The sequence below is a fragment of the Stegostoma tigrinum genome, chromosome 8 (assembly GCF_030684315.1).
Source record: "Stegostoma tigrinum isolate sSteTig4 chromosome 8, sSteTig4.hap1, whole genome shotgun sequence".
NCBI lineage: Eukaryota > Metazoa > Chordata > Chondrichthyes > Orectolobiformes > Stegostomatidae > Stegostoma > Stegostoma tigrinum.
The window spans coordinates 90333820-90358459 of record NC_081361.1 but is presented as its reverse complement, the minus strand read 5'-3'; the positions used below and the strand labels follow the sequence as shown (position 1 = coordinate 90358459).

Here is a 24640-nt window from a genome sequence, read left to right as displayed (position 1 = left end):
TTTAAATTCAAGTATTCTTCCTTTATCTTTACAGAATGTTTTATGTTACATTATTATTACTCACTATTTGTTTTCAAATCATTCCATGGCCTCACCCCTTCCAATCTCTGTAATCTTTTAACAACATAGGAACAGGAGTAGGCCATTCAGCCCCTCCAGCCTGTTCTACTATTCAATGAGATCATGGCTAATCTGCAGCATATGGCCATATACCCTCCTTTGGTTGATATCCCTTCATACCTTTGCTTAACAAAAATGTATCCACCTCAGATTTAAAATTAACAACTTATCTCGCATCCACTTTGTAAAAGAGTTCCAAATGCCTATCATCCTTCGTGTGTAGAAGTACTTTCTAACATCTCTCCTGAATGGCCTCACCCTAATTCTCCAATCTTACAACACTCTGCGATTTCTGTGCTGGTGTAATTTTGACATCTTATGCACTTCTGTCTTTAATTGGTCTAACAGAACTGATCAGGCTCTCAGTTTCCTCACACCCTGGAGTTCATCTCCACCTCTACCTCAGCTAAAGCCACTTCTTAAAACCTACAGCTTCGACAAAGCTTTTTATTGCCGAATCTCAGATTTCTTGAGGGAGCTCAGTGTCACAATGGTTCTGTGAAGTGACTTGTGATAGGCATTTTTTAATTCATTTATGAGACGAGGGCATCATTGGATTGGCCAGCATTTATGACAGTTTAGAGTCAACTACATTGCTGTGGATCTGGAGTCACATATAGTCCAGACCAGGTAAGTTTGGCAGTTTCCCTCCCTAAAGGACATCAGTGAACCAGATGGGTTATTCTGACAATTGACAATAGATCCACTGTTATCAATAGATCATTCCAGATTTTTATTCAATTCAAATTCTACCATTCGCCTTGGTGGGATTCAAACCCCAGGTCCCCAGAACATTACCGGGGTCCCTGGATTAACAACCCAACAATAATACCACTCGGCCATCACCTCCTTTTGTTGTATGATCAAAAAATAAACTTAGAGCAATCCGGCAAGCAGAGCAGGTGAGTTAGTGAGAATGTAAGATTTTGTCCTGAAAAATAATGAGGGGGTTACAAGGTATAAACTGAGTGCAGGGAGTGCATGGGAAGGTGGGGAAGAGAAGATGTCTAACAGAGAGCTGCTAGAGTCCTATAGCATGGTTGGGGTCAGTCAACTGGACCGGCTAATTTGCAATACAGAGTGATGACAACAGCATGGGTCCAATTTCTGTGCTGGCTGAGATTAACATGAAGGACTCTCTTTCTCAACATTTTCCCTTGCCTGACGAATGGTGACCCTCAGGTTAAACTCATCATTTCTCTCGAAAAAGGGAGTAGCCCCATGGTAGTCTGGGACTATGGCAACTAATACCAGAGTGCCATCTCTGGTGACATGGTGGGACTACCTGAAAACCAGTTAGTTTCCATTTTAAACATTGACTCAGGAGCATAAATGAACAGAATTGGCAAAAAGATGTGACCAAACAGGAAACAAAAAGGGCGGTTTTGTATTCAGGTCATAAGTGATCATCGTTTAAAAAGGATAGGCTTTCCTCAAAAGGAAAATTCACACACATTGAGGATTTTGTTGAGAGGTAAGTTGGATGTTTGATGGGATAGAGATAGTAGGAACGGCAGATGCTGGAGAATCTGAGAGAACAAGGTGTAGAGCTGGATGAACACAGCAGGCCAAGCAGCATCAGAGGAGCATGAAGGCTGACGTTTCAGGCCTAGGCCCTTCTGCAGAAATGGGGGAGGGGAAAGGGGATTCTGAAATAAATAGGGAGACAGGGGTAGGCAGATAGAAGATCGATAGAGGAGAATATAGGTGGAGAGGAGACAGACAGGTCAAAGAGGCGGGCATGGAGCCAGTAAAGGTGAGTGTGGGTGGGGAGGTAGGGAAGAGATAGGTCAGTCCAGGGAGGGCGGACAGGTCAAGGGGGCGGCGTGAGGTTTGTAAGTAGGAGATGTGGGTGGAGCTTGAGGTGGGAGGAGGGGATAGGTAGGAGGAAGGACAGGTTAGGGAGGCAGGAATGAGTTGGGCTGGTTTTGCGATGCGGTAGGGGGAGGGGAGATTTTGAAGCTTGTAAAGTCTACATTGATACCATTGGGCTGCAGGGCTCCCAAGTGGAATATGAGGTGCTATTCCTGCAACCTTCGGGTGGCACTATTACTGGAGGCCCAGGATGGACATGTCTGAGGAATGGGAGGGGGAGTTGAAATGGTTCGCGACTGGGAGGTGCAGGAGTGGTCTGTATCCTGTTCACCTATCTTCTCCTTTATTCATTTTTTATCTGCCTTGCCCTCTCTCCCTATTTATTTCAGAACCCCTTTCCCCTCCTCCATTTCTGCAGAAGGGTCTAGGCCAAAAAGGCCAGCCTTCCTGCTCCTCTGATGCTGCTTGGCCTGCTGTGCTCATCCAGCTCTCCACCTTGTTATCTCTATGTGTGATGGGATAGCAGTCTTTAAGATACAAAACAGTTGACATGGTGGACATGGAGAAGATGGTGGTCAGATCAGAACTAGGGCCTGTTAAGATAAGGCAAACACTAATAAATTCAACAGTAAGTTTAGAAGAAATTTCTTTACCCAGGGAATGGGGAGAATGTGGAATTTATGTGGATGAGGGTAGGGCAGTTGATGTGGTGTACATGGACTTCAGTAAAGCCTTTGATAAGGTTCCACATGGTAGGCTATTGCAGAAAATACAGAGGCATGGGATTGAGGGAGATTTAGCAGTTTGGATTAGAAACAGGCTTTCTGTAAGAAGGCAACGAGTGGTGGTTGATGGAAAATATTCAGCCTGGAGTCAGGTCACTAATGGTGTGCCTCAAGGATCTGTTTTGGGACCACTACTGTTTGTCATTTTTATAAGTGACTTGGATGCAGGCATAGGTGGATGGTTAGTAAGTTTGCAGATGACACTAAAGTCGGTGGAGTGGTGGACAGTGTGGAAGAATGTTGCAGGGACACTTGGATAAACTGCAGAATTGGGCTGAAAGGTGGCAAATGGAGTTCAATGCAGATAAATGTGAGGTTATTCACTTTGGGAAGAATAATAGGAAGGCAGAATACCAGGTCAATGGAAAGATTCTTGGTAGTGTGGATGTGCAGAGGGATCTTGGTGTCCATGTACATAGATCCCTGAAAGTTGCCACCCAGGTTGACAGTGCTGTTAAGAAGGCATACAGTGTGTTAGGTTTTATTGGTAGAGGGATTGAGTTCCAGAGCAGTGATGTCGTGCTGCAAAATCGTTAGTGCGGCCTCATTTGGAATATTGTGTGCAGTTCTGGTCGCCCCATTACTGGAGGGATGTGGAAGCATTGGAAAAGGTGCAGAGGAAATTTACCAGGATATTGCCTGGTCTGGAGCACAGGCCCTATGAAGAAAGGCTGAGGGACTTGGGTCTGTTCTCATTGGAGAGAAGGAGGCTAAGAGGGTATTTAATAGAGACATACAAGATGATCAGAGGATTAGATAGGGTGGATAGTGGGAGTCTTTTTCCGAGGATGATGACTTCAGCTTGTACGAGGGGGCATAACTATAAATTGAGGGGTGATAGATTTAAGACAGATGTCAGAGGCAGGTTCTTTACACAAAGAGTGGTAAGGGTATGGAACGCCCTGCCTGCCAATGTAGTTAACTCAGCCACATTAGGGGCATTTAACCAGTCCTTGGATAAGCATATGGGTGATGATGGGATAGTGTAGGGGGAGGGGCTTAGATTGGTTCACAGGTCGGCGCAACATTGAGGACCAAAGGGCCTGTTCTGCGTTGTATTGTTCTATGTTCTATGTCACATGGAGTGGGATGAGCTCGTGGCAAGAAGCTAAATAAAGGAAGAATGGAAGATGAAATGTTGATGGGGTTAACTGAAGAGTCGAGGGAAGAGGCTCAAGTTGGACATGAGCTGCAGGAAATTGCCTGCTCGTTGACTGTATATTTACACAATTCCATCTAAAACTGGGTAATGATTTTGTATGAAAGCTGCTCTCTGGCACCTCCTTCCCTTTTAAGGAATTAAGAGCAACTTATGTTCTAGCAACAAAGTGAGTGACTATTTTGTAACTTTCTCACATAAAGGGACAAGGAAAGAAACTATACGCTGAAAATAGACAGCATGTGATGAGCAAAGATGAAGTGGGAGATGCTGCATAACACTGTGACCTCCAACTGTGAACTTTCTAACTGAAATACAAGCCTCACTTAAGCTCCAGATTCACCATTGAGTAAATGCTGTGTACATTCAACCCTGCAATGTAAACCTTTCTGATGGAGGCAGCCAACGTAAAATCAGCATTTTTCTTTAAGGAAATGCAGTTAACAGCAAGTTCTGGGCCAGTTTTGCTCTGGATGTTTACCAATGTAAATCACCATCCAAGAGTATCAATTCTTAACTTGCCCACCCACTCACCGAGCTCCTATCAAGTCTTTTTGAGGCAAATATATGAAAGAAGCAAATTCCTCTTGTAACTGGGTAAAAACAAAATGTTGCACTTGCCTCCCCAAAGCCAAGAATAAGCTGCAGTGGAGTTAGTACGAAAGGGCTGGTGTTAATGGGGTACGGGGAGGAGGGGTGGCAATTAGAGCTAAAATGATCTGCGGAGAACTCATACTGTAGTCTTTCCAAAACTGATCCAAAAATAATACCAGATTTGAACTTCCTGTTCTCCTCAGAGTTGTAACATTCAAATGCTTTTCTAAAAAATAAAACTGATTTCAGTTTTAAGGTGGAGGCATTGGAACTGAGATGGGAAACGTGTGTCTGAAATACAGTTGGAGCTCTGTCTTTGATTTTCATTTACTGAACCACTGCCTGCATTTTTGGGCAAGCTGGCCTTGTTTGGAGCTGTCTGATTAACTCGAACTATGTTCTGGTTTTGGAATTGACCATGGTGTTTCTTTCAGTAGGCAAAAAAGAAGGAAAATGTTCAAGATATTTAAAGTGCATTAAAGAGTTTAAAGAAAAAAAACCACGCACACACACACACACACACACACACACACACACGCACGCACGCACGCACGCACGCACACACACACACACACACACACACACAGCTTTTTTCTCTTACAAGGCAATATTCTATAAACAACCTGTCTACAGGTGTTACTATGCACTTCTGGAGCATGTGGGATCTGTTCAGTTATGCTATGGTGTACCTCTGGAGCAGTTCGGACCTGAATTTAGACCTCCTGACTCAGAGGTAGGAAAGCTAGCACTGCACCACAAAAGCTTCTAAAGGAAAGCTTTTATGTTGCAGCCATCAGGACAAATGTATGAGTTTCAAATTTCAAATGATCACAAGATAGAAGCTATCTAAATATGTTGCTCTACACCTCTTGAGTAAACAGGACTTAACTTGTACTTCTTGGTTCATTGCAGGTGCATAAGTGTCAAATGTCCTGCTTGGGAAAAATTTGAGATATTTTCTAATCAACCTGTTCAGAAATGTCATTACACACCTCCAGAGCCGATGAGACTCGAATGTTGGAGGTATTCAGTCAGATGACCAAAAACTTGATTAAAGAGATAGTCTTCAAGAATTATCTTAAAGGTGGGAAGTAAGCGAGAAATGCAGGAAGGTACAGGAGGGACTACTAAAGTTTAGGCACCAGGCATCTGAAGCAACAGTCACCCAGGATGGAGGATTTAAAATCAGGGATGCTCGATAATGCAGAATAAAGGGTGTGCAGGTATCTCATTGAAATGTATGGCCAGATAAGACCACCAAGATAGGAAATAGTATGGCCATGAAGAAACTTGAAGACAAGAATGAGAACTTTAAAATCAAGAAATTGCTTGACCAGGAACCAATGTTAATCAATGAGCACAGAGTTCATAGAGGAGTGGGGCTTCCTGCAGGCTAAGACACAGTCAACAGATTTGGTTGATCTCAGGTCAACAGAGGATAGAGTCTGGGCAACCAATGTCTAGCGTGTTAGAATAGCCAAGTCTGGGGATAATCAAAGGCAAGAATGAGGGCTTCAGCAGCAGATGAACTGAGACAGGGAAATGTCAGGCAATGTTCTGGAGATGAAGAGGGTGTTCTTGGTGAGCTTGTCTTGGGACCATTTATGACATGAGATTTAGAACAGACTGGTTAGTCTCACAGTTGCCAGAGGATGGATGGGCTTTACTTACTTGCAAACAGCTCAGAGTGGAGATTAGAAAACAATGTTTATTTCAAGGAAATGTCTGCACATCTACTACTGGGTGTTCGCTGGAATATAAAAACCATGGTGGATTTGAGAGAAATGGTTCAGGAAGGCAGAGCTGGGTGCCATCAGTGGGCAAGTGAAATACCAATGTAATGTTTTTAGATTCTATCACTGAGGGGCAGCCTATATTGAGAAATTGCAAGGGGTTATTCGTTGATCTTTGGGAGAAACAGAAGTAAGACCGCAAGAGTGGGAAGAGAAGCCAACGGACTTGGACTGCGCTGCAAGTTTGTTGCAAAAACACAGCACAGGGAAAATAATTTGTCACAGCTCATTGGGCAAGAGAAAAAAAAATCTTGCTTAAAAATAAAGGTCAGAAAGGATTTGTGTGTTCTTTAAATGCTGTCTTAGAGAATTTCTTTAAAGGTTACGGTGCCATGTAGTTTCACAGTAAGGAAGAAGAAGGAGCTTTCTGAGAACCAGCTCCACCTCAGGCCAGTCAGTGACAGTGACACATCATGAGAATGGACAGCGGGAGGAATCTGGTTGATGGGAATAATGTGATATTCCTTCCCCGCAACTCCATAGATTGTTTAAATTCTTAGGCAATAAATTTCAAAAGCTTTGAATTGGCAACGGTCCATCCATTGAGCTGAAGCAGTTATACTTGGATCACTGAGATGAAGGAAGCTTTGCTATCACTCTGATTTGCTGCCTAGTAAATAAATGTCCTACAAATTATGATATAACATATTGAATATTAGACATAATCAAATGTAGCAGTTGATTTTCTAGGTTAATAAATTACTTGTACAAATTACGGCAAAATATTCAGTAACACTGGAAGATGATAACATTTTAGCTTGGTTGCTTTCAGGCATCCATTAGCATTGCAGTGTAGTTTGTATTTATATGCAGTGAATAATATTCTTACTGTATTTAATTTACTTGTGGATCTGTAAAATAACATATTCTGAAGGGGTAGAAATCTAAAACCATATAAATTACCAAGGAGAAAAAGACAAACCTCAATTTCACAAACTGTTGCAGTTTAAAATTGCCCAATCATCTCACTCAGGGAACTGGAAGATAAGCAAAATATTTATTATACGGGATTAACAAAGCACTGTATATAGTGTCAGGCATTTACTTTAATTCTACACAGGATGGACCATTTATTCTTAATTTGATGTGTATATTTTATTTTCTAATTTTGTTCTTTAACAGGAGAGATTCTTTGCCAGGACATATTGGTAGCTCTCATGGTGATAAACAGAGTTCTACACAGAATCGGATCTCAGTCACTTCCCTGTTCCAGTCAGCCAATAATCTGGCCCATGTTCAGTAACTAGGGCTCACACTTTCAAGATTGTCAGCGAGAGAAGTCAAAATGAGATGAGGGGAACCTCAGAAAGTTTTTAGAATTTAAGATGCACTGTCCAAGAGAGTGGTAGAGGTGGATTCTATGGGAGGTTTCAAAAGAGAGCTGGATAGACATTTGAAAGTTATGAAATTGGAGGGCTGTGGAGATAGGGCTGAAGAATGGGACTAGCTGAACAGAGATAGTAGGAACTGCAGATGCTGGAGAATGGCTGGACAGCTTGTTTTGGTGCCAGTAAAGATGCAACGGGTTGAATAGCCTTCTTCTGCACTGTAAAATTCTATGATTCTTTGAAATATTATAGAATGGTTAACGGACCCAGTTGCTGAGTTAGTTTTGGACTGGCAACCATAGGTCAAGAGTTCAAATGTCACCATGGCAGGTTGTGACATAAATTAATTAATTCAATGCAGTTCATTGTCGCTAGACCATGTGAAGTCTCATGGTTTCAGAACCAATCAGGGCAGGAGAAACTCCTGCTGATCACCAACTTCCTTCAGCCAATGATAAACCTTCAAACTGAATAATACTTGGAGGAAACTCAGAGAAAGCAAAGCTACAGAATAAGAGTGTTGGTGAGGGCACAAACATGGCATTTACCCTTACTCTCCCCACACCTATCTGTTATAGACATACTAGTAGTTGTACAACATCTCTCTCCTCCTGCCAATATTCAGCATGCCATTACTGTTCTGGTTAATGAGACACATCTAATATTCAGATCTGCATCCATGAAGTACAGAAGACCATGAAAAGCACTATATAAATGCTAGGAATAGTAGGAACTGCAGATGCTGGAGAAATTGAGATAACAAGGTGTACAGCTGGATGAATACAGCAGGCCAAGCAGCATCGTAGGAGCAGGGAGGCTGATGTTTCGGGCCTAGACCGTCGTCAGCCTTCCTGCTCTTATGATGCTGCTTGGCCTGCTGTGTTCATCCAGCTGTACACCCTACATAAATGCTAGCCTTTCTTTTTGTCTGAATAACAAAAAAAAAGCAGCAGGAGGCGACAGATAAGTGAAGTGGTCTCACAACAAATAGCAAAACTTGGTAAGAAGTGTCCAGACCCGAAACGTCAGCTTTCCTGCTCCTCTGATGCTGCTTGGCCTGCTGTGTTCATCCAGCTCTACACCTTGTTATCTCAGCAAAACTTGGTAGCCTGGCCACATTTTCTTTTTATTCATTCACAGGATTAGGGAGTCAGTGACTAGGCCAGCATTTACTGCCTATCCCTAATTGCCCAGAGGGCGGTTAAGAATCAATGGCATTGCAGTGGGTCTGGAGTCACTTGTAGGCCAGGTAAGCATGGCAATTTCCTTCCCTAAAGGACATCAGTGAATCAGATGGGTTTTTCCAACAATTGACATGGCTTCATGGTCATTGTTAGACTCTTAATTCCAGATTTATACTGAATTCAAATTCCACCATCTGCCGTGGCGGATTCAAACTCTTGTCCCTAGAACATAATCTGTGTCTCTGGCTTAACAGTCCAGTGATAATATCACTAGCCCATCGCCTCCCCTTATGCCACATCCATCTGGGAAGACAGTGTGAAATTACACAGCTAACATCTTACAAATGTGCATCTCAAGAGGCATGCAGTCATCTCCAATCGCTTGTGCCTTTTCCCAGAGGTGATTGCACTGGATGGGGATGCAGAAGGGATTCACCAGAACATTGGCTGGGGTGGAATATTCCAACAATGAAGAGAAACTGGACAGGCTCAGATTGTTTTCTTTGGAGCAGAGAAGGTTGAGAGGTGAACCTGATAGAGATGTTTAAGTTTTTGAGGAGCACAGGCAGGGTAAATAGAAAACAGTTGCTCTGCTTAGTGTCTCTGGTGGTGCACTTTTGGCAGTACAGATGTGATGGGCCAAAGGGTCTCTTCTGTACTGTATGATGTAGATATTTGCATTCAGTGTCAGTATCCAGCAGTTCAGTTCACTCCATGTTACATGAAGGACAGCTGAGAGCAATGGGAATAATAATGATTATAGACCTTGACAATGTCTAGGTTGTGTTAACCACCACAAAATCCAACAAGCTGAGCCAAAGACATGTGAATGTGGTCTAAGATAACAAAGTGTGGAGCTGGATGAACACAGCAGGCCAAGCAGCATCTCAGGAGCACAAAAGCTGACGTTTCGGGCCTAGACCCTTCATCAGAGAGGGGCTCTCTTACCAAGTTGATGAAGGGCCAAGGCCCGAAATGTCAGCTTTTGTGCTCCTGAGATGCTGCTTGGCCTGCTGTGTTCATCCAGCTCCACACTTTGTTATCTTGGATTCTCCAGCATCTACAGTTCCCATTATCTCTGAATGTGGTCTAAGTCTGCTTTGTGCATTAGCTGCCCAAGGCTTGTAACCGTACTTGATGGTTCACGAACATTTCAGACCATCCAGAAAGGCTTTCTTTACCAAAGGCTATTACATGGACAAAAAAAAATCATTAAAGAGCTCTCCCTCAAATCCCCATCTAAAATTCAACAGATTCTCTACGACTGTATGCTCTTTGACTGTGGGCAGTGCTTGTGAGTTGGCAGTTATTGTCTAAATCTAAAGGATATTTTCCCTGACATGAAGACATTTGGTAGAGAATTCCAGGAATTTGAACCGGTGTTGATGAAGGAACAACAATAGAGGTTTGAAGCTGGACGGGGTGTGAATTGAAACAAAATCAAGTGAACTTGCTTTCACAACATTGGTAACCTTTATCTACTTTGATTGCTTGACAGGTAGGTGATCTTAAACAATTTAGTGCGTGATTATTATACATCCTGAACATTGTAGATAGTGCTGCCAGGTCACATCAACAGTAGATGAGTTGGAGGTTAAGCTCAGTAGCTGAAGGATTGGACAAGCTAATGTTCAAATTGAATGAGGATGAACTTTTGAGTGTTGTTGTGGCTTCGTAGCATCTAAAGCACCAATATCGTATTTATACTTCCAACATCAGTGGGGTGGACACTTTTCCCAGATATTTCTGGGGTGTCCCAGAATGAAAGACTAATCTTGTGAGCATTATGACAAGATACCAGGGGAAAGGAGAGAAGTAGAATTCATGGGCAGTGCCAGTGCACTGGCAATGGCTCTGGAAGTTGGGCAATGAGAATGGGCAGGGGACTGATTTAACAAGCAACTGCAGCAGCATAAGCAGCAAAAATTCCACAGTGTGGTGGCTTGGTTAAGTGAATGGACAAAGACCCTGCAAATGGAGCATCATACAGGAAAATGTGAAATTGTTCATTTTGGCAGGAAGAATAGAAAAGAAGCATTTTAGCTTTAAGTGAGAGATTGCAGGGCTCAGAAATGCAGAGGCAGCTGACTGTTTAGGTGTATGAAACACAAAGCGTTAATATACAGGTACAAGAATCAATTCGTAACAGTATTATTTTCTACCGTGGTGGGAAGTGAAAGCAAATGAGGGTTGAACGGATGGGTTGTTTGGCAGTTTGTTCACTCCTGCAGCACCTCAACTTGACCTCTGCACGTTCCTCCCAAAGTCTCTTAAAGAATTTGGTGTCATTCCAAATGGTCCTTCTCCATTTTCATTGGGCCAAAGTCAGGGATTGTCATGAGTCAATGAGCACTTTTGTCCTTTTATTTAAGGCCTTCACAACTAGGTGGGAACTTTTGTCTCCTTTAATCTCCAGGTGGATCCATGCTCAAGTCTTCAAAGGATAAGGATAGATTTCTCATGCCCCAAAAGAATCCTGGCCGCATGATTGTTTTGTCACAACTATAGATCAGATCAATGAAACAGCATTTGATATTGGATCAGTTTTAACCTGATTGAGTGCAACTCAATGAAAGCAAAGACAATGGTGCACCTTCATAGCTCCAACGCCAATAGTTTGGCTCCAGTCCATGTTTTCATTTTGTCAGTTCAGGTTTCGATTTCTTTGTAAACAGAGAAATCTGGCATCTTGTATGGAATCCAAAGCTGGCCTGATTGCATTGATCAAGTGCAGGTCGGTTTGACATTTTCGCTTGGCACTAATCTCAACCCCATATAAAAATACCTCACTGGCAAGAAATTAGAGCTGAAACTTAAGCATTTGTAATTGCCAGCACAACTTCCCCTGAGTATCCAATACTAATGAAGCAGCAAAGTAACCAACCGACATTAGTGTTAAATACCACTACATTAGAGCATTTTACACTTTGGGAATTTTAATATATGGAACCACCACCTACCCTGTTAGAAACTTAATCGTCTTTCATAAACAACTTATCAGGCTCATTCAGTTTTTGTATCTTGCTGCGGTTTGTCATTTAGCATGAGGCAAAGGACTGAAAAACATTTTAAGGAATGCCATGGAGGTATTCTCACCTGTAGAATGTAATGCAAATCCAAAAATGTCAAAATATCACAAGGATTGGAATACAACCTCTATCACAAACAGTGTGTTTATGACTGCTGACGACCATGTCAAAGATAAAAGTCAATACAGTGTTTAGAGTGGCATCACAGACCAAGGAGATCTCAAGAATGTTAGTGTGGTACAATGTTTGTCACCAACATATGTAATAACAAGCTACTTTGCATCCTGTTCCCAATATTACGTGTTAAATTCCGTGAAATTATGTTCAGTTAAAAGGTAGAACCGCTTTGATATAATACTTTGTTAACCTCTGAGAAACATCAATATGTTTTGGCCTCATCAGCCTGTTGCGCCATTCAATTATATCTGTACCTCCATTCCATTCAACCCATCCTTAACTTTTATCCTTCGATGCCCCTATCCCCCAAAAAATCTAATGATCTAAGTCTTGAAGGTCAACTGAACCAATATCTGTATCATTTTGGGGAGGTCAGGAGCACTGGTACAGACATTGCCCTGGATCTTTCATGTTCAGTTGAATACATGAACTAGGACTTGGGTCAAAGTTAATTCTGGTTGTTGACACTGCAGCACTCTCTGTGTTGCAATGACCACTAGCTCACGTGTGTATTGAAATCTTTGAGTTAAAAAGTAAAATTTGCGTAGTCTTATCAGACCATAGGGCTATTCACTCATGACAAAAGAGACATCTGATGGTGATTTAACCTGAAGGTCCCCATCACTCAAACAAGAGGAGAGATCGAGAAGAAGGGTCTTTCATGGTAACCTCAGTCAGTGTGGCGATTAAAGCCATGCAATTGGCATCACTCTGCATTACAAAATGGCCATCCAGCCAAGGGACTTAACTGAGCCTACAGAGCTAGTTAGGTTTGGGGTTGGAGTTAGAGTTAGGGTCAGGGTCAGGGCTGCAGTTAGGGTTAGGGTAAGGGTCCAGGTTAGGGTCAAGGTTCAGGTTAGGATTAGGGTTAGGGTCCCTACAGCTGGCAGCCTATTGAGGGCAAGTTAAAGATGCTGTACATTCTATCCAGTGTTCCTAGTGGCAGGAGCAGCCGATAAAGCGGCAAGTAACCCCCTGTGCATTTAAGAGATGGCCTGACTTGCTGAATTAATTTTTAAATTGAAGCGTGGAAAACATTTAGAGTGAAGACACCTCCAGGTTGAAGCCCCCGCCCCTCTCTGAGTTCCCTTCCATGACTGCCAGCTGCTCCCGTCAATATGAAAGCCTTCTGATTATTTTTCCCATTTTCTGAACCCGTCACCAACCTGGTCCCTTTCTCTCGGTCAATGGAGGGTTTGCCCCATGAAAGCATCTAGTCTCTGATAGTTAACCCCACTCTCGTATTTCAAAGGTTCAGGTTCAGCAGCAAGACTAGATTTGGACCCTATTTCCTGAGATAAAGTTTCAATGTCAAGATCCAAGTTTTATTGTAAGTTGCCCAATTCTGCAGGTTTTGAAAATAAACAGCAATACATAAAAGAATGTGACTTTTGTGTAGAATCATAAAGTGCGATATGATGTTGCATTAATCACATAACACATTATACAGTAATTCATGCTAACGTTAATATAGGTGCAGAAATATTAGTCAAGGTTTTTAAATTGGAGGGTAATGTACGATGTGTCATGACAGTCACATCATTAAGCTTCCACACATGGTCCTCTTCACATTTTCTTTCAAAGCATCTTATAGCTTTGGATTAAAATCGGTAAAGTGAGTATAAAAGATAGCTTCATTTCTGAAATCTTTCATTTTATTTCTTTTTTTGAGATGATGGCATCACTGTCAAAACCAGCATTTACTGTCCTTTCTCAAATGAGAATTTGGTGACAAGCTGTCTTCGCGATTCTTTGCAATGCATGTGACTCAACCTCTCCCCCCGCCTGGGGTATGGTGACCCTCAGGTTAAACCACCACCAGGCTTCTCTCTCTAACAAGAGAGCAGCCTGTGGCCTGGTAGGACTTTGCCAACTTCACCGTCATGTGTTGTAGCTGCACCCACAATACTATTAAGCAGAGAATATGTGCATTATTGGTTGTAGTCAGGCTGCATCTTCAACCCACATGGACAAGGATTTCAATGCAATGTTTCTTGCGCCAGTAGAACTATAGCAACAGCAGTTCACCTTCTAGGTTGTGGTCATTGTGCTACAAAGTGGAGAGATGGGTGTGAAGGTCGCATTTATTCCAAAACAGGGATGCTAACATTCCTTCCATTGGCATTTTCAGTTGTAGTCAAAGTTCTGACTGATGCCTGGTCATTATACTCCAGCCGTCATAAATACGGAGCAAGCGAGATGGATTGGCTGGTTTAATTCCCCTGCCCTCAATTCTGCACACGCACAATCATTTCTTGACATTTTTGCAAGATTGTGCCAGCTATTTTTCAGAGTGTGTGGGAAATACAGAAGGACGGATGGGTGACAGTGCAGGAAAACAGACTGTAAGGCAACCTAGGGAGTTCAGACAGCAGAGTATGTGCCTGTGTCTCACCATTGTGATCAAAGTTTTTAACAAACCCATAATCATTTATTAACAGCACAGGGTGGAGCTGGAGGAACACAGCAGGCCAGGCAGCATCAAAGGGGCAGGAAAGTTGACGTTTCAGGTTGGGACCTTTCTGAAGATTAAATTTGTGTATTTAAACAGATTAAGCTTTAAATATATTGTGGCTGTCAAGATTTGTGGGGAGGGTCTAGTGGGAGGGGACTAGTGTTCCCTTCCAAGCCCATCAGTGACCCCTTTCTGCCCTGTCCAATCACTGCTCCCCCTCTCTGTCCTGCTCCAGCACTGTAACCCCTCTCTGTCTTTTCCATCACCAACCTCTCTCTGCCCTACCCCATCACTGTTCCCCCTTCTCTGTCCTGCCCCATTAATGTCCCTCCTCTCTGTCCTGCCCCATTAATGTCCCCTCTCTGCCCTGCCCCATCACTGTTCCCCCTTCTCTGTCCCGCCCCATCACCAACGCCTCTCTGCCCTGCCCCATCACCGTCCCCTCTCTGCCCTGCCCCATCACTGTTCCCCCTTCTCTGTCCTGCCCCATTAATGTCCCTCCTCTCTGTCCTGCCCCATTAATGTCCCCTCTCTGCCCTGCCCCATCACCGTCCCCTCTCTGCCCTGCCCCATCACTGTTCCCCCTTCTCTGTCCTGCCCCATCACTGTCCCCTCTCTGTCCTGCCCCATCAGGCCCCCTCTTTGCCCTGCCCCATCGCTGCCTGCTGTCCTGTCCTCACTCACCATCTGTCCTCAGTGTTCCCTTGTCTTCATTACCATACCCCCTGCTCCCAGCTGCTGTGCTCTATTTAATCACCATGCTATTTTTCTGTCCCTTTGCATGTGGCACCTTTGGAAGTTTACATGATGTTGTCGTGTTGTTGGAATTGTACGCATTTCCGGATTGGTATAAACGCGCAGCTGCAGGTGACACTGGGTGTCAGGCAACATTGTTATAGGGCTTACAAAAGGGAGAAAATATTGAAACTAAACATGAAGTGAGTTTTTGCTTTGAAAACCCAAGGCTGAAAGCTTTTTGGGCAGGTTTGAAGGAGACCTGACTGCGGTCAGAAGCAAAAGTAATTTTTTTCCAAGAAAGAGCAGATGACAATTTACCCAATTTACCTTGGCGTAAAAGTCTAACTTGTGAAACTGCCAGAACTGGAATGTTTGGTTAGAAATTGGCAGGTTATTAAAAGACTGAGAAAATCTAAGCTTTCAGTTTTACAGGTACTCACATAAGAAGACTTCACTGTTCACAGGACAGAGCTGGGGAGAAGCAGTTAAGACTAACCTAAAGATTTGATATTGACAGTAACTTCTCTGGAAGAGATGGTCTGCCTTCCGCAGGGACCGTTCCCTCTGGGACACCCTGGTCTACATTTCCTTCACTCCCAACACCTCCCCACAGCCCTCTGGCACCTCCCCCTGTAACAGGCGAAGGTGCAACACCTGTCCCTTTACCTCCTCCCTCCCCACTATCCAAGGGCCCAAACATACCTTCCAGGTGAAGCAACACTTCACCTGCACTTCCAAGAATCTAGTCTACAGCAATCGCTGCTCACAATGTGGTCTCCTCTACATCGGGGAAACAAAGCGTAGACTTGGTGACCCCTTCTCACAACATCTACGTTCTGCTCGTAAAAATGACCCTGAACTACCTGTTGCCTGCCACTGCAATGTACCACCTTGCTCCCTGGCCAATATCTCTGTCTCCGGCTTGCTACAGTGTACCAATGAAGCCCAACGCAAGCTGGAGGAGCAACACCTCATTTTCCGCTTGGGGACCCTACAGCCCTCTGGACTCAATATTGAGTTCAATAATTTTAGGGCCTAAATTCTTCCAAGTCCCAGCCCCCCAACCCCACCCACCAGGCCTTGTTATCACACAGCCTGCCACTACACACCCCCTTTTGTTAGTCACTAACAGTCCCCGTTAACAACTATTCACACTCCCAGCCTGATCGTTAGTAACTCCTTTGTCTGTCCAACTTTGTCTTTCCTCTCTCTTTGGGCTTTATCCTATCGTTTACTCCCTACTCCACCCACCTCCCTATTTTCTGCACATAAACTGATGTTTCCCAGCCGCCATCAGTTCTGAGGAAGGGTCACCGGACCCAAAACGTTAACTCAGTTTTCTCCTCCACAGAAGCTGCCAGACGTGCTGAGCTTTTCCAGCAACTCTGTTTTTGTGTCAGTAGTTTCTCTGGATTTGATGCTGGGGAACAGATGAGATGTTGTTTCGCTGTATGTTTTGAGATCTTTCAAACCGTGTTCTAGGTTGTAATTTATTTTTCCCCTTTTAAGAAATAAATTTCTGCTTTATTGTTAAAGAAAATCTACAGATCTACATTTTGGTGAATGGTCACCATGCAAATTGAACAGAAAAGATCTATCAAGCCGGATTTCATTCTGGAATCTGACTTGTTCAGTTGAAGCATAACCTGGGATCATGATTTTGTCACCAGATTGAAGAACTAGAAGTGAAAGCAACCTATATTCTCTTTTTTCCTTCCCTTCCTATGACATTGCAATTAAAATTAAAAGTCCTTGCCAAGCGCAGATGTAGCTCTGCATCAGGGGTAAAAAAAAACCCAACATTAGCTGATAATTGTGACAGCTCCAGGTGGTCAACAACAGAACCTCATAGTCATGAAGGGAGGCTCTGAATCAAGTATTGTACTTGCTACGCTGTGGGACATGGCTGAACTTGTAGGATCAGCTGACACTCCAATTTAGGCATTGTGAAGCAGAATGTTCGAGACTACTCCCAGCCGGGATTAGTGATAGATTGGACGTGAACTCAAAGGCTCTGCAAAGGCTCTGCCAGGAAATACTCCGAGGCTGACACACATTTGATTGTTTGATTTATTGTTGTCACATGTACCAAGATACAGTGAAAAGTGTGTTTGTGTGCTGTAAAGGCAGAACATATGGTACAAAGTGCATCAGGGTAACAGAACAGAGCGCAGAATGCAGAGTTATGGCACACTGAAGGTGCACAGAGAGAGATCAGAATTAACACTTGTGAGGTCCGTTGAAAAGACGGATAACAGTGGGAGAAAAGCTATTCGTGAATCCAATTGTACATGTATTCAAACTTTTATATCTTCTGCCTAATGGAAGCAGGTGGAAGTGAGTATAACCTGGGCGGGAGGGAGCTTTGATTATGTTGGTTGCTTTCCAGAGGCAGCAGGAAGTAACAATGGAGATATCTGGACAATACTGACACTGTTTTTCAGGTTCCTCACTTTGTTACTTCACCTGATTACTCCCAGCACACTCACAACACAAAGCCTTTCCCACTTTATTCCTCCAGTACCCGCAACTCACACTTTATTCCCCATAACATTTCTCTTCCAACCCCCCATGTCCTACCTTATCCTCTGTCTTCTCCTTCCTTTGACCTTCCACTAATCCCTATGCCTGACCACCACTGATTAACCCTCAGGTCGGACCTGAGAGTCAATGTCAGCTGCCTTCCTCCAGCTCTACTCCATTTTGCATTGGAGTGAAGCAAGGCAAACTATGGACCTGAGAGACAACCGAGTGAAACCAAGTGAAGCATACTACCTTTAAACAAGTGTGAACCAGCTGACACAAGATTCTCATACACTACTGTCATTATCACGAAGGTAAGACATAATTTTCAATACTTTAATGACAAGGACGAGACTTGATGCACCACAAACCTTTATCTCTCTATCTCAAACCACAATTGGGAAGTCAAAATTTTGTCTAATTAAGTTACTTCTCATGCTACTTTTCCTGTTCTTGTGGGCACCATAAAATTCCAAGTCACAGTGAATTTCATGTTCTTTGTGTTTTTGCCCATTGAATCATCTTGTTAGTATGTCATCTTTGTCTTCAGGATTACTGGCTACATATTCTCTTTTCAATGACATGTATACATTCAGACGTCACTTCCTCAACCCTGATTTCAGGACATACTGGAGATGACTAATTGGGAGACACTTGATTCTTTATTCTGTTACTAGTTGAGATTTAGCTCACGTGGATCATGAATAGCGGCTTGGGCATTTGGCCAGAATGGTCTGTAAATGTGCCATAAATACTCAGCGATTATTGTTTTGACTATGAGTAAAATGACAGACCAAGGTGCATTTATGAAGTTACATCCAAATGAGAAGTCTCAAGATGTACTGTGTGCAATGACTTGCAATGTTTGTCAATAATTTGTGAGCTACAGTTGCCCCTATTAGCTTGTAGCTATAGGCCACAGAATCATACTGCTTGTTTTGTATGAGGGTAGACTGTTGGCCAAAATATCAGGTTTTCTTTGGAGGGGGAAGGGTTCTACTGAATGGTTGTGGGTTCTAAGTGGTAGACAGCTACTGCTTGCAGGATTTCTCCCGTGATGGGTGTTTTGACATGTCCTTCAGAAATGTCAGACAATGTGAGCATCTCCTAGGGTGGCACGGTGGCTCAGTGGTTAGCACCGCAGCCTCACAGCACCAGGGACTCGGGTTCGATTCTAGCCTCGGGCAACTGTCTGTGTGGAGTCTGCACATTCTCCCCATGTCTGTGTGGGTTTCCTCCGGGTGCTCTGGTTTCCTCCCACAGTCCAAAGATGTGCAGGTTGGGTGGATTAGCCATGCTAAATTGCCCGTAGTGCTCAGGGTTGTGTGAGTTATAGGGGGATGGGTCTGGGTGGGATGTTCCAGTGGACGGTGTAGACTTGTTGGACTGAAGGGCCTGTTTCTGCATCATAGGGATTCTAATTCTAAAAAAAAGTCTTGCTTAAAAAGAAAAATGGAATTATTCTAAGACTGGAGCACTTTGAGATGGGGAGCATAACCACTGAATAGCAGCCATGCCCCGAAGACAGTTAAAAAGAGAGAATAATCTGAAAGGGGTTGTTTTTTAAAATTTTTCCTTTTCTTTATGAAATATATTCTATATACCAATGGGGTGGCACGGTGGCTCAGTGGTCAGCACTGCTGTCTCACAGTGTCAGGGACCCGCGTTCGATTCCAGCCTCAGGCGACTGTAAATGTGGAGTTTGCGCATTCTCCCCGTGTCTGGGTGGGTTTCCTCCGGGTGCTCTGGTTTCCTCCCACAGTCCAAAGATGTGCAGGTAAGGTGAACTGGCCATGCTAAACTGCCCATAGCATTCAGGGATGTGTAGATTATGAGGGATGGGTCTGGGTGGGATGCTGCGAGGGTCGGTGTGGGCTTGTTGGGCCAAAGGGCCTGTTTCCACACTGTAGGGATTCTATTAAAAAAATCTTACATGTCCTTGGCTCCTCAGCTCTCTTGCAGTCTCACCAGTGAGATGGAAGTTTCACAACTCCCTCTAAATGGGCAATAATATCACAAGCTCTGGAAAATTGTAGCAGCAGTCACTGCAGAAAGTAACTCATTTATGTCATTGTCATTTTACTGCAAAGTGGCTCATCTCGAACATTTCTCTAAGGAGAAAATGGCAAGATATCATACTGGGGTGTGTCCCTCATATTGCCATTTTTTTCCAGGCTGCAATTACATAGAACATAGAACAGAGAACATTCCAGCACAGTACAGGCCCTTCGGCCCTCGATGTTGTGCCGACCTGTCATACCGATCTCAAGCCCATCTAACCTACACTATTCTGTGTACTTCCATATGCTTGTCCAATGACGACTTAAATGTACCTAAAGTTGGCGAATCTACTACCGTTGCAGGCAAAGTGTTCCATTCCCTCACTACTCTGAGTAAAGAAACTACCTCTGACATCTGTCCTATATATTTCACCCCTCAATTTAAAGCTATGCCCCCTCGTGCTCGCCATCACCATCCGAGAAAAAAGGCTCTCCCTATCCACCCTATCTAACCCTCTGATTATTTTATATGTTTCAATTAAGTCACCTCTCAACCACCTTCTCTCTAATGAAAACAGCCTCAAGTCCCTCAGCCTTTCCTCCGTAAGACCTTCCCTCCATACCAGGCAACATCCTAGTAAATTTCCTCTGCACCCTTTCCAAAGCTTCCACATCCTTCTTATAATGCAGTGACCAGAACTGTGCACAATATTAATAGGCTCTATCTATAATCCCTGGACAAAATAATTGAGGTGGTCTAGTTATTTTAAGGTATAATGAGGAAGTGTATTAAATTGGTGCAGGACTTCATCACAACAGGGATAGTAATTGCTCATCACAAGATCCTATGCATGGAGTTCTTTAACATGGGAAGATGTTTGCGCTGTAGTTAAAGCACAGCTGACTATGAAGCTCTCACATTCTTGTTGCCTGCCATAGGTAGATCGAAGGATTTAAAGATTGATAACGCTTTACCTTCCATGACCATCAAATCCCTATTTGGATTTGACCTCATAGCTTCTGACCCAGAGGTAGGGACGCTATCACTGTACTGCAAGAACTCCACATATTAAATACCTACGTTTGACTTGGGAAAGGCAGGAGATAACTTTGTGCCATGCTTTGTGTTGTGTATATCTTGATCAGTTATCATTGCTTCACTGCATACTGTCCTAATGTGCAGCCCTTAATAAAAAAAAACTTAATAGCCAAAACATTGAAGAGGTGAGAATTGGTTAAAAAATGTTTGGGGAATTACATTCACTATATCATTTTGATATCAAAAGTTGCTCGGCATTTGACAATTTCATTAAGTTAACTCTGTTGACAGTAATCATGTTATTGCTATATAAGGAATCCCATCTTAATTAAAAAGAATAGAATAGCACTTCAACAGCTAATGCCATTTCCCGCTGATGAGTGAAGAGGGAAGAAGACAATTGAAATGTACATAGACTTGTGCCTCTATTTGTGCCACAACAATGACATTGTCAACATAGTGACCACAAGGTGTCCATTTTAGTGTATAACCCAGCAGGATTCATCTCTTGTTGCATACTTTATTATACACTCACTGAAGGTAGGAAATTAAACGTGTGTGGATATGTAATTTTCAAACCACTCTGCAGCTCTCAGTTTATCGAGCAGCTTATTATTTATCAACAAGTGGTACTTTTCACCTGAAGCCTTTAGCAGGAGGCAGAGTGTGTTCAGGGGCTAGAAACAATTCATTTGCAATCCAGAAAAATAAAGTCAATGATTGAATCTTACTCACTTGATCAGGAAAGTTTCTGATAATAGTCCAAAGCAAACAGATGCTGCTTTAAAGAGAGAATGAGGTGGTGGGTCATCGAAGGCTGTCATCATCCTGTACACGGTGAATGGTACAATGGTCATTAGGCCCAAGATTACTGCGAGAATTACCCAGTTCTGCCAACGGAAGGCAACAAGCTTCCATGCTGAGCCAGTCTGAAGGTGATACTGTGGACACACAAAGAATTATTGTGAGCCGGAATGCATTGGGCAATGGAAGCAAATTCAAAAGCAACATTCAAAGGAATTAGAGAAACACTTGAAGTGGAACAAAAAACTTGCGGGGCTACAGGGAAACAATAGGAAAGGGATTTGGGACGAGCTCTTTCAATGAGCTAACATTAACATAGTGGGCTGAATGGCCGTCTGTTATGCTGCAGTGGTCTATGATATGAAAACAAATATCTTAATATGTTTGGTGCAATGAACATAAATAGCCTATAGCCAGAAAAAAAAACAAGACAGTGAAACAGCACAGCAATAACTCATGTCTGATGACTTCTAATTATTGCTGCAATTCGTTTTGCAAAGTTCAAATAAAATTATAGCTGCAAGTACATATTGGTTTACTCAACAACTCTGCCAGTTGTAAATCTATCCTAATACTATCTTATGAGAAAATAGGGTAACGTATTAAACATGCAACTGTGCATGAATCGTTATATATTATTAAACCAGTGAGGATGGTCTTTATTATGTACAGTATTTATATTCTACAGCTTGCAAGCCTCCAGCAAGAGCTTTAAATCTGTTACTGCAGACAACGTTGTATATTAATCCATATTTTAAAATGAATTTATGCCTGTTGTTCCTTTTTCAACGACATAAGGTAAGTGCAATTCCAAAGAAGGAACAATAAACACTAACCAGCTTTTGTTAAATTGCTCTAGAGAAAATTCTAGCTGAATTTTAAGAGCCAGCAGGAATGGATTACTGTACGTGGCTTAAGTCAAAAGACCAGATCTTTAAGGGGCTGGAAAGAACCTGTGAACCGTTAAAAATGGTGGACAGGACCCGATGTGGAACTCCTGTCCCATTTTCTGACACACAATCCACCTTTTACTGGTGGGAAGCCCAAAATTTGAACTTAATGATGAATTCAGACTGGTGACTAACTCTCAGTGCCAAAGTCACAAATCAATGACCAAAAGAAAACATTCTTGATAGGTGGATGAGGTATTTTTAAATCTGATGATCTGAAGGTTACAAAATTTCTTGCCTCTGGGCATTTCCTTGGCTTACACAAGGTGAAGGTGGAAGATCCCACACCACTGTTTCGACGGAGAAGGAGAACTGCTGAGTGAAAAATCATGAAAACTAATTACCCAGTTTTTAGCATATTGCTATGCGTCAGAGGTTGCTGTGTACAAATTGGCTGTCATGCTTCCTGCATTATAATGGTGACTACACTTTAGAAAGGTTAAATTTACACTGAGGTGTGATATAAACGCAAACATTTCTTCAATGCAGCCTTAGTCATGCATCTTCACCAGCATTTGGCAATGAAATTGTTAAAACTTGAATTAAAAGGCAGCTGTCATCAAGACTCATGCATGGTCCATTGGTAGTATTCAGGTCTCATTCTCATCATTCTATCACTGGCAGAACATCGAGTGCTTAGCCCGCTTGATTGCTAAAGGCTGCTTTCACCTCTGTATCTGACTGGAGAATGTTGTTCCTTTTTTGCACCTGGGCCCTTCGTAGATTTCTTGGGTCCAAACACAGAACCTTGTGTGCGCCCACCTTTAACAATACCACCTCCTCCAATTTCCTCCAACAGGGACTGAAAAGAGAGAGTTCTCTTGATGTTTCAACATTGCTTAATTAGTGCCCTAAATACATTTGCAATGCACACTGCACATTGTGCGCTGTTGCCCATGAATTAGTTTCTATGTGGCAAGTGCCGTCAAGCTATCTGTGATTTTCTAATGTAACAGCGAGCCCCAGTAATGGTTCACTGATAACTGAATGCATCTATCTTCATTACCTGGTCATTTCTGCTTCGGCTTGCTCTACTGCTCGTAAAGGATATGGGTTTGAGTGAGCGTCACAATCAAACCTTCATCCCAAGCATATTCAGAACTTTCACTCATTTAATCTTGACTTCTCTTAATTACATTTTTATTAAAAATGCAATCGTTCATGATGACACATTTCTGTGAGGAGGGTTGGAATTTACAGGCAGATTCACTTCATTTCTCAGTTATCAATTCAAGTATCAGCATGAAATAAAGCAAGTCAAGGCTTTTTTTTCAAAAGCTCTTTACATAAATATACGTTTAAATCCATTTCGGTTTATTGCTGTGCTGCTGATGTTATAGCCTTTCTGGATACTAAGGGAATCAATAGATATGGAAGCCGCAAGGGGACTTGAACTGATGTAGATCAACCACAATCTGATTGAATAGCGATGAATACTCAAGGGGCCGAATGGTCTCCTTTCCCCATTTCTTTACTAATTGCACCATTGTGTCAGCACATAGGATTCTGGTTCATGTAATCATGCGGAATGTTTCATAATCCAAAGGCCCTGAGGGCTCACAACTCCAAACTCCACCATTGCAGCTGCTGGAATTTAAATTCATTTAATTAAATAAAAATTGGGACTGAAAGCTGACTTCATTGTCAACTATCATTGACAGCTGGAGAAACCCATCTGTTTCACTCATATCCTGGACAGTCATTCCTACCTGTGACCCAGCAACATGGTTGACCCTTAACTGTCTTCTGAAATGACTCTGTACAATTAGGGATTGGCAACAAATGTTGGCCATACCTTTGCCTGATATGTCCCCATCCGATTAAAGACTAAAGAAATGAAACCCAGACGAGTATTTTCAAATTTTCATGTGTTGGAGAACTCTTTTTAAAAACCTTTGTAACTGTGGATGCTGAGCTAATTACTCTTTAATGCCCATAATGTTGAGGGACTCCATATAAAAGCATTTTAATAATGTCTTTAATAAAACAGGTATTTCTTTGAGTTTAAGTTTCTATACATATAATGAATAGATTTTAGAACCACAGAAATGAAATAGCATAGTAGGGTGCCATTTAGCCCATCTTTTCCATGCCAACCCAGATGCCCTTCCTAATCCCATCTTCAGGCACAAGGCCCCTATCCCTGC

General features: G+C 42.7%; 1 protein-coding gene across 4 annotated transcripts in view; it reads right to left on the bottom strand.

The window, feature by feature from the left end:
- The window catches only part of LOC125456512 (uncharacterized), a 405052-nt gene that overhangs the window by 19711 nt on the left and 360701 nt on the right, over positions 1-24640 (bottom strand). For all 4 annotated transcript variants that reach the window (XM_059648103.1, XM_048539688.2, XM_059648104.1 and 1 more), the window contains one exon: positions 21475-21680. In XM_059648103.1, the coding sequence (XP_059504086.1) occupies positions 21475-21680 (206 nt within the window). The remainder of the gene's footprint in view (positions 1-21474; positions 21681-24640) is intronic.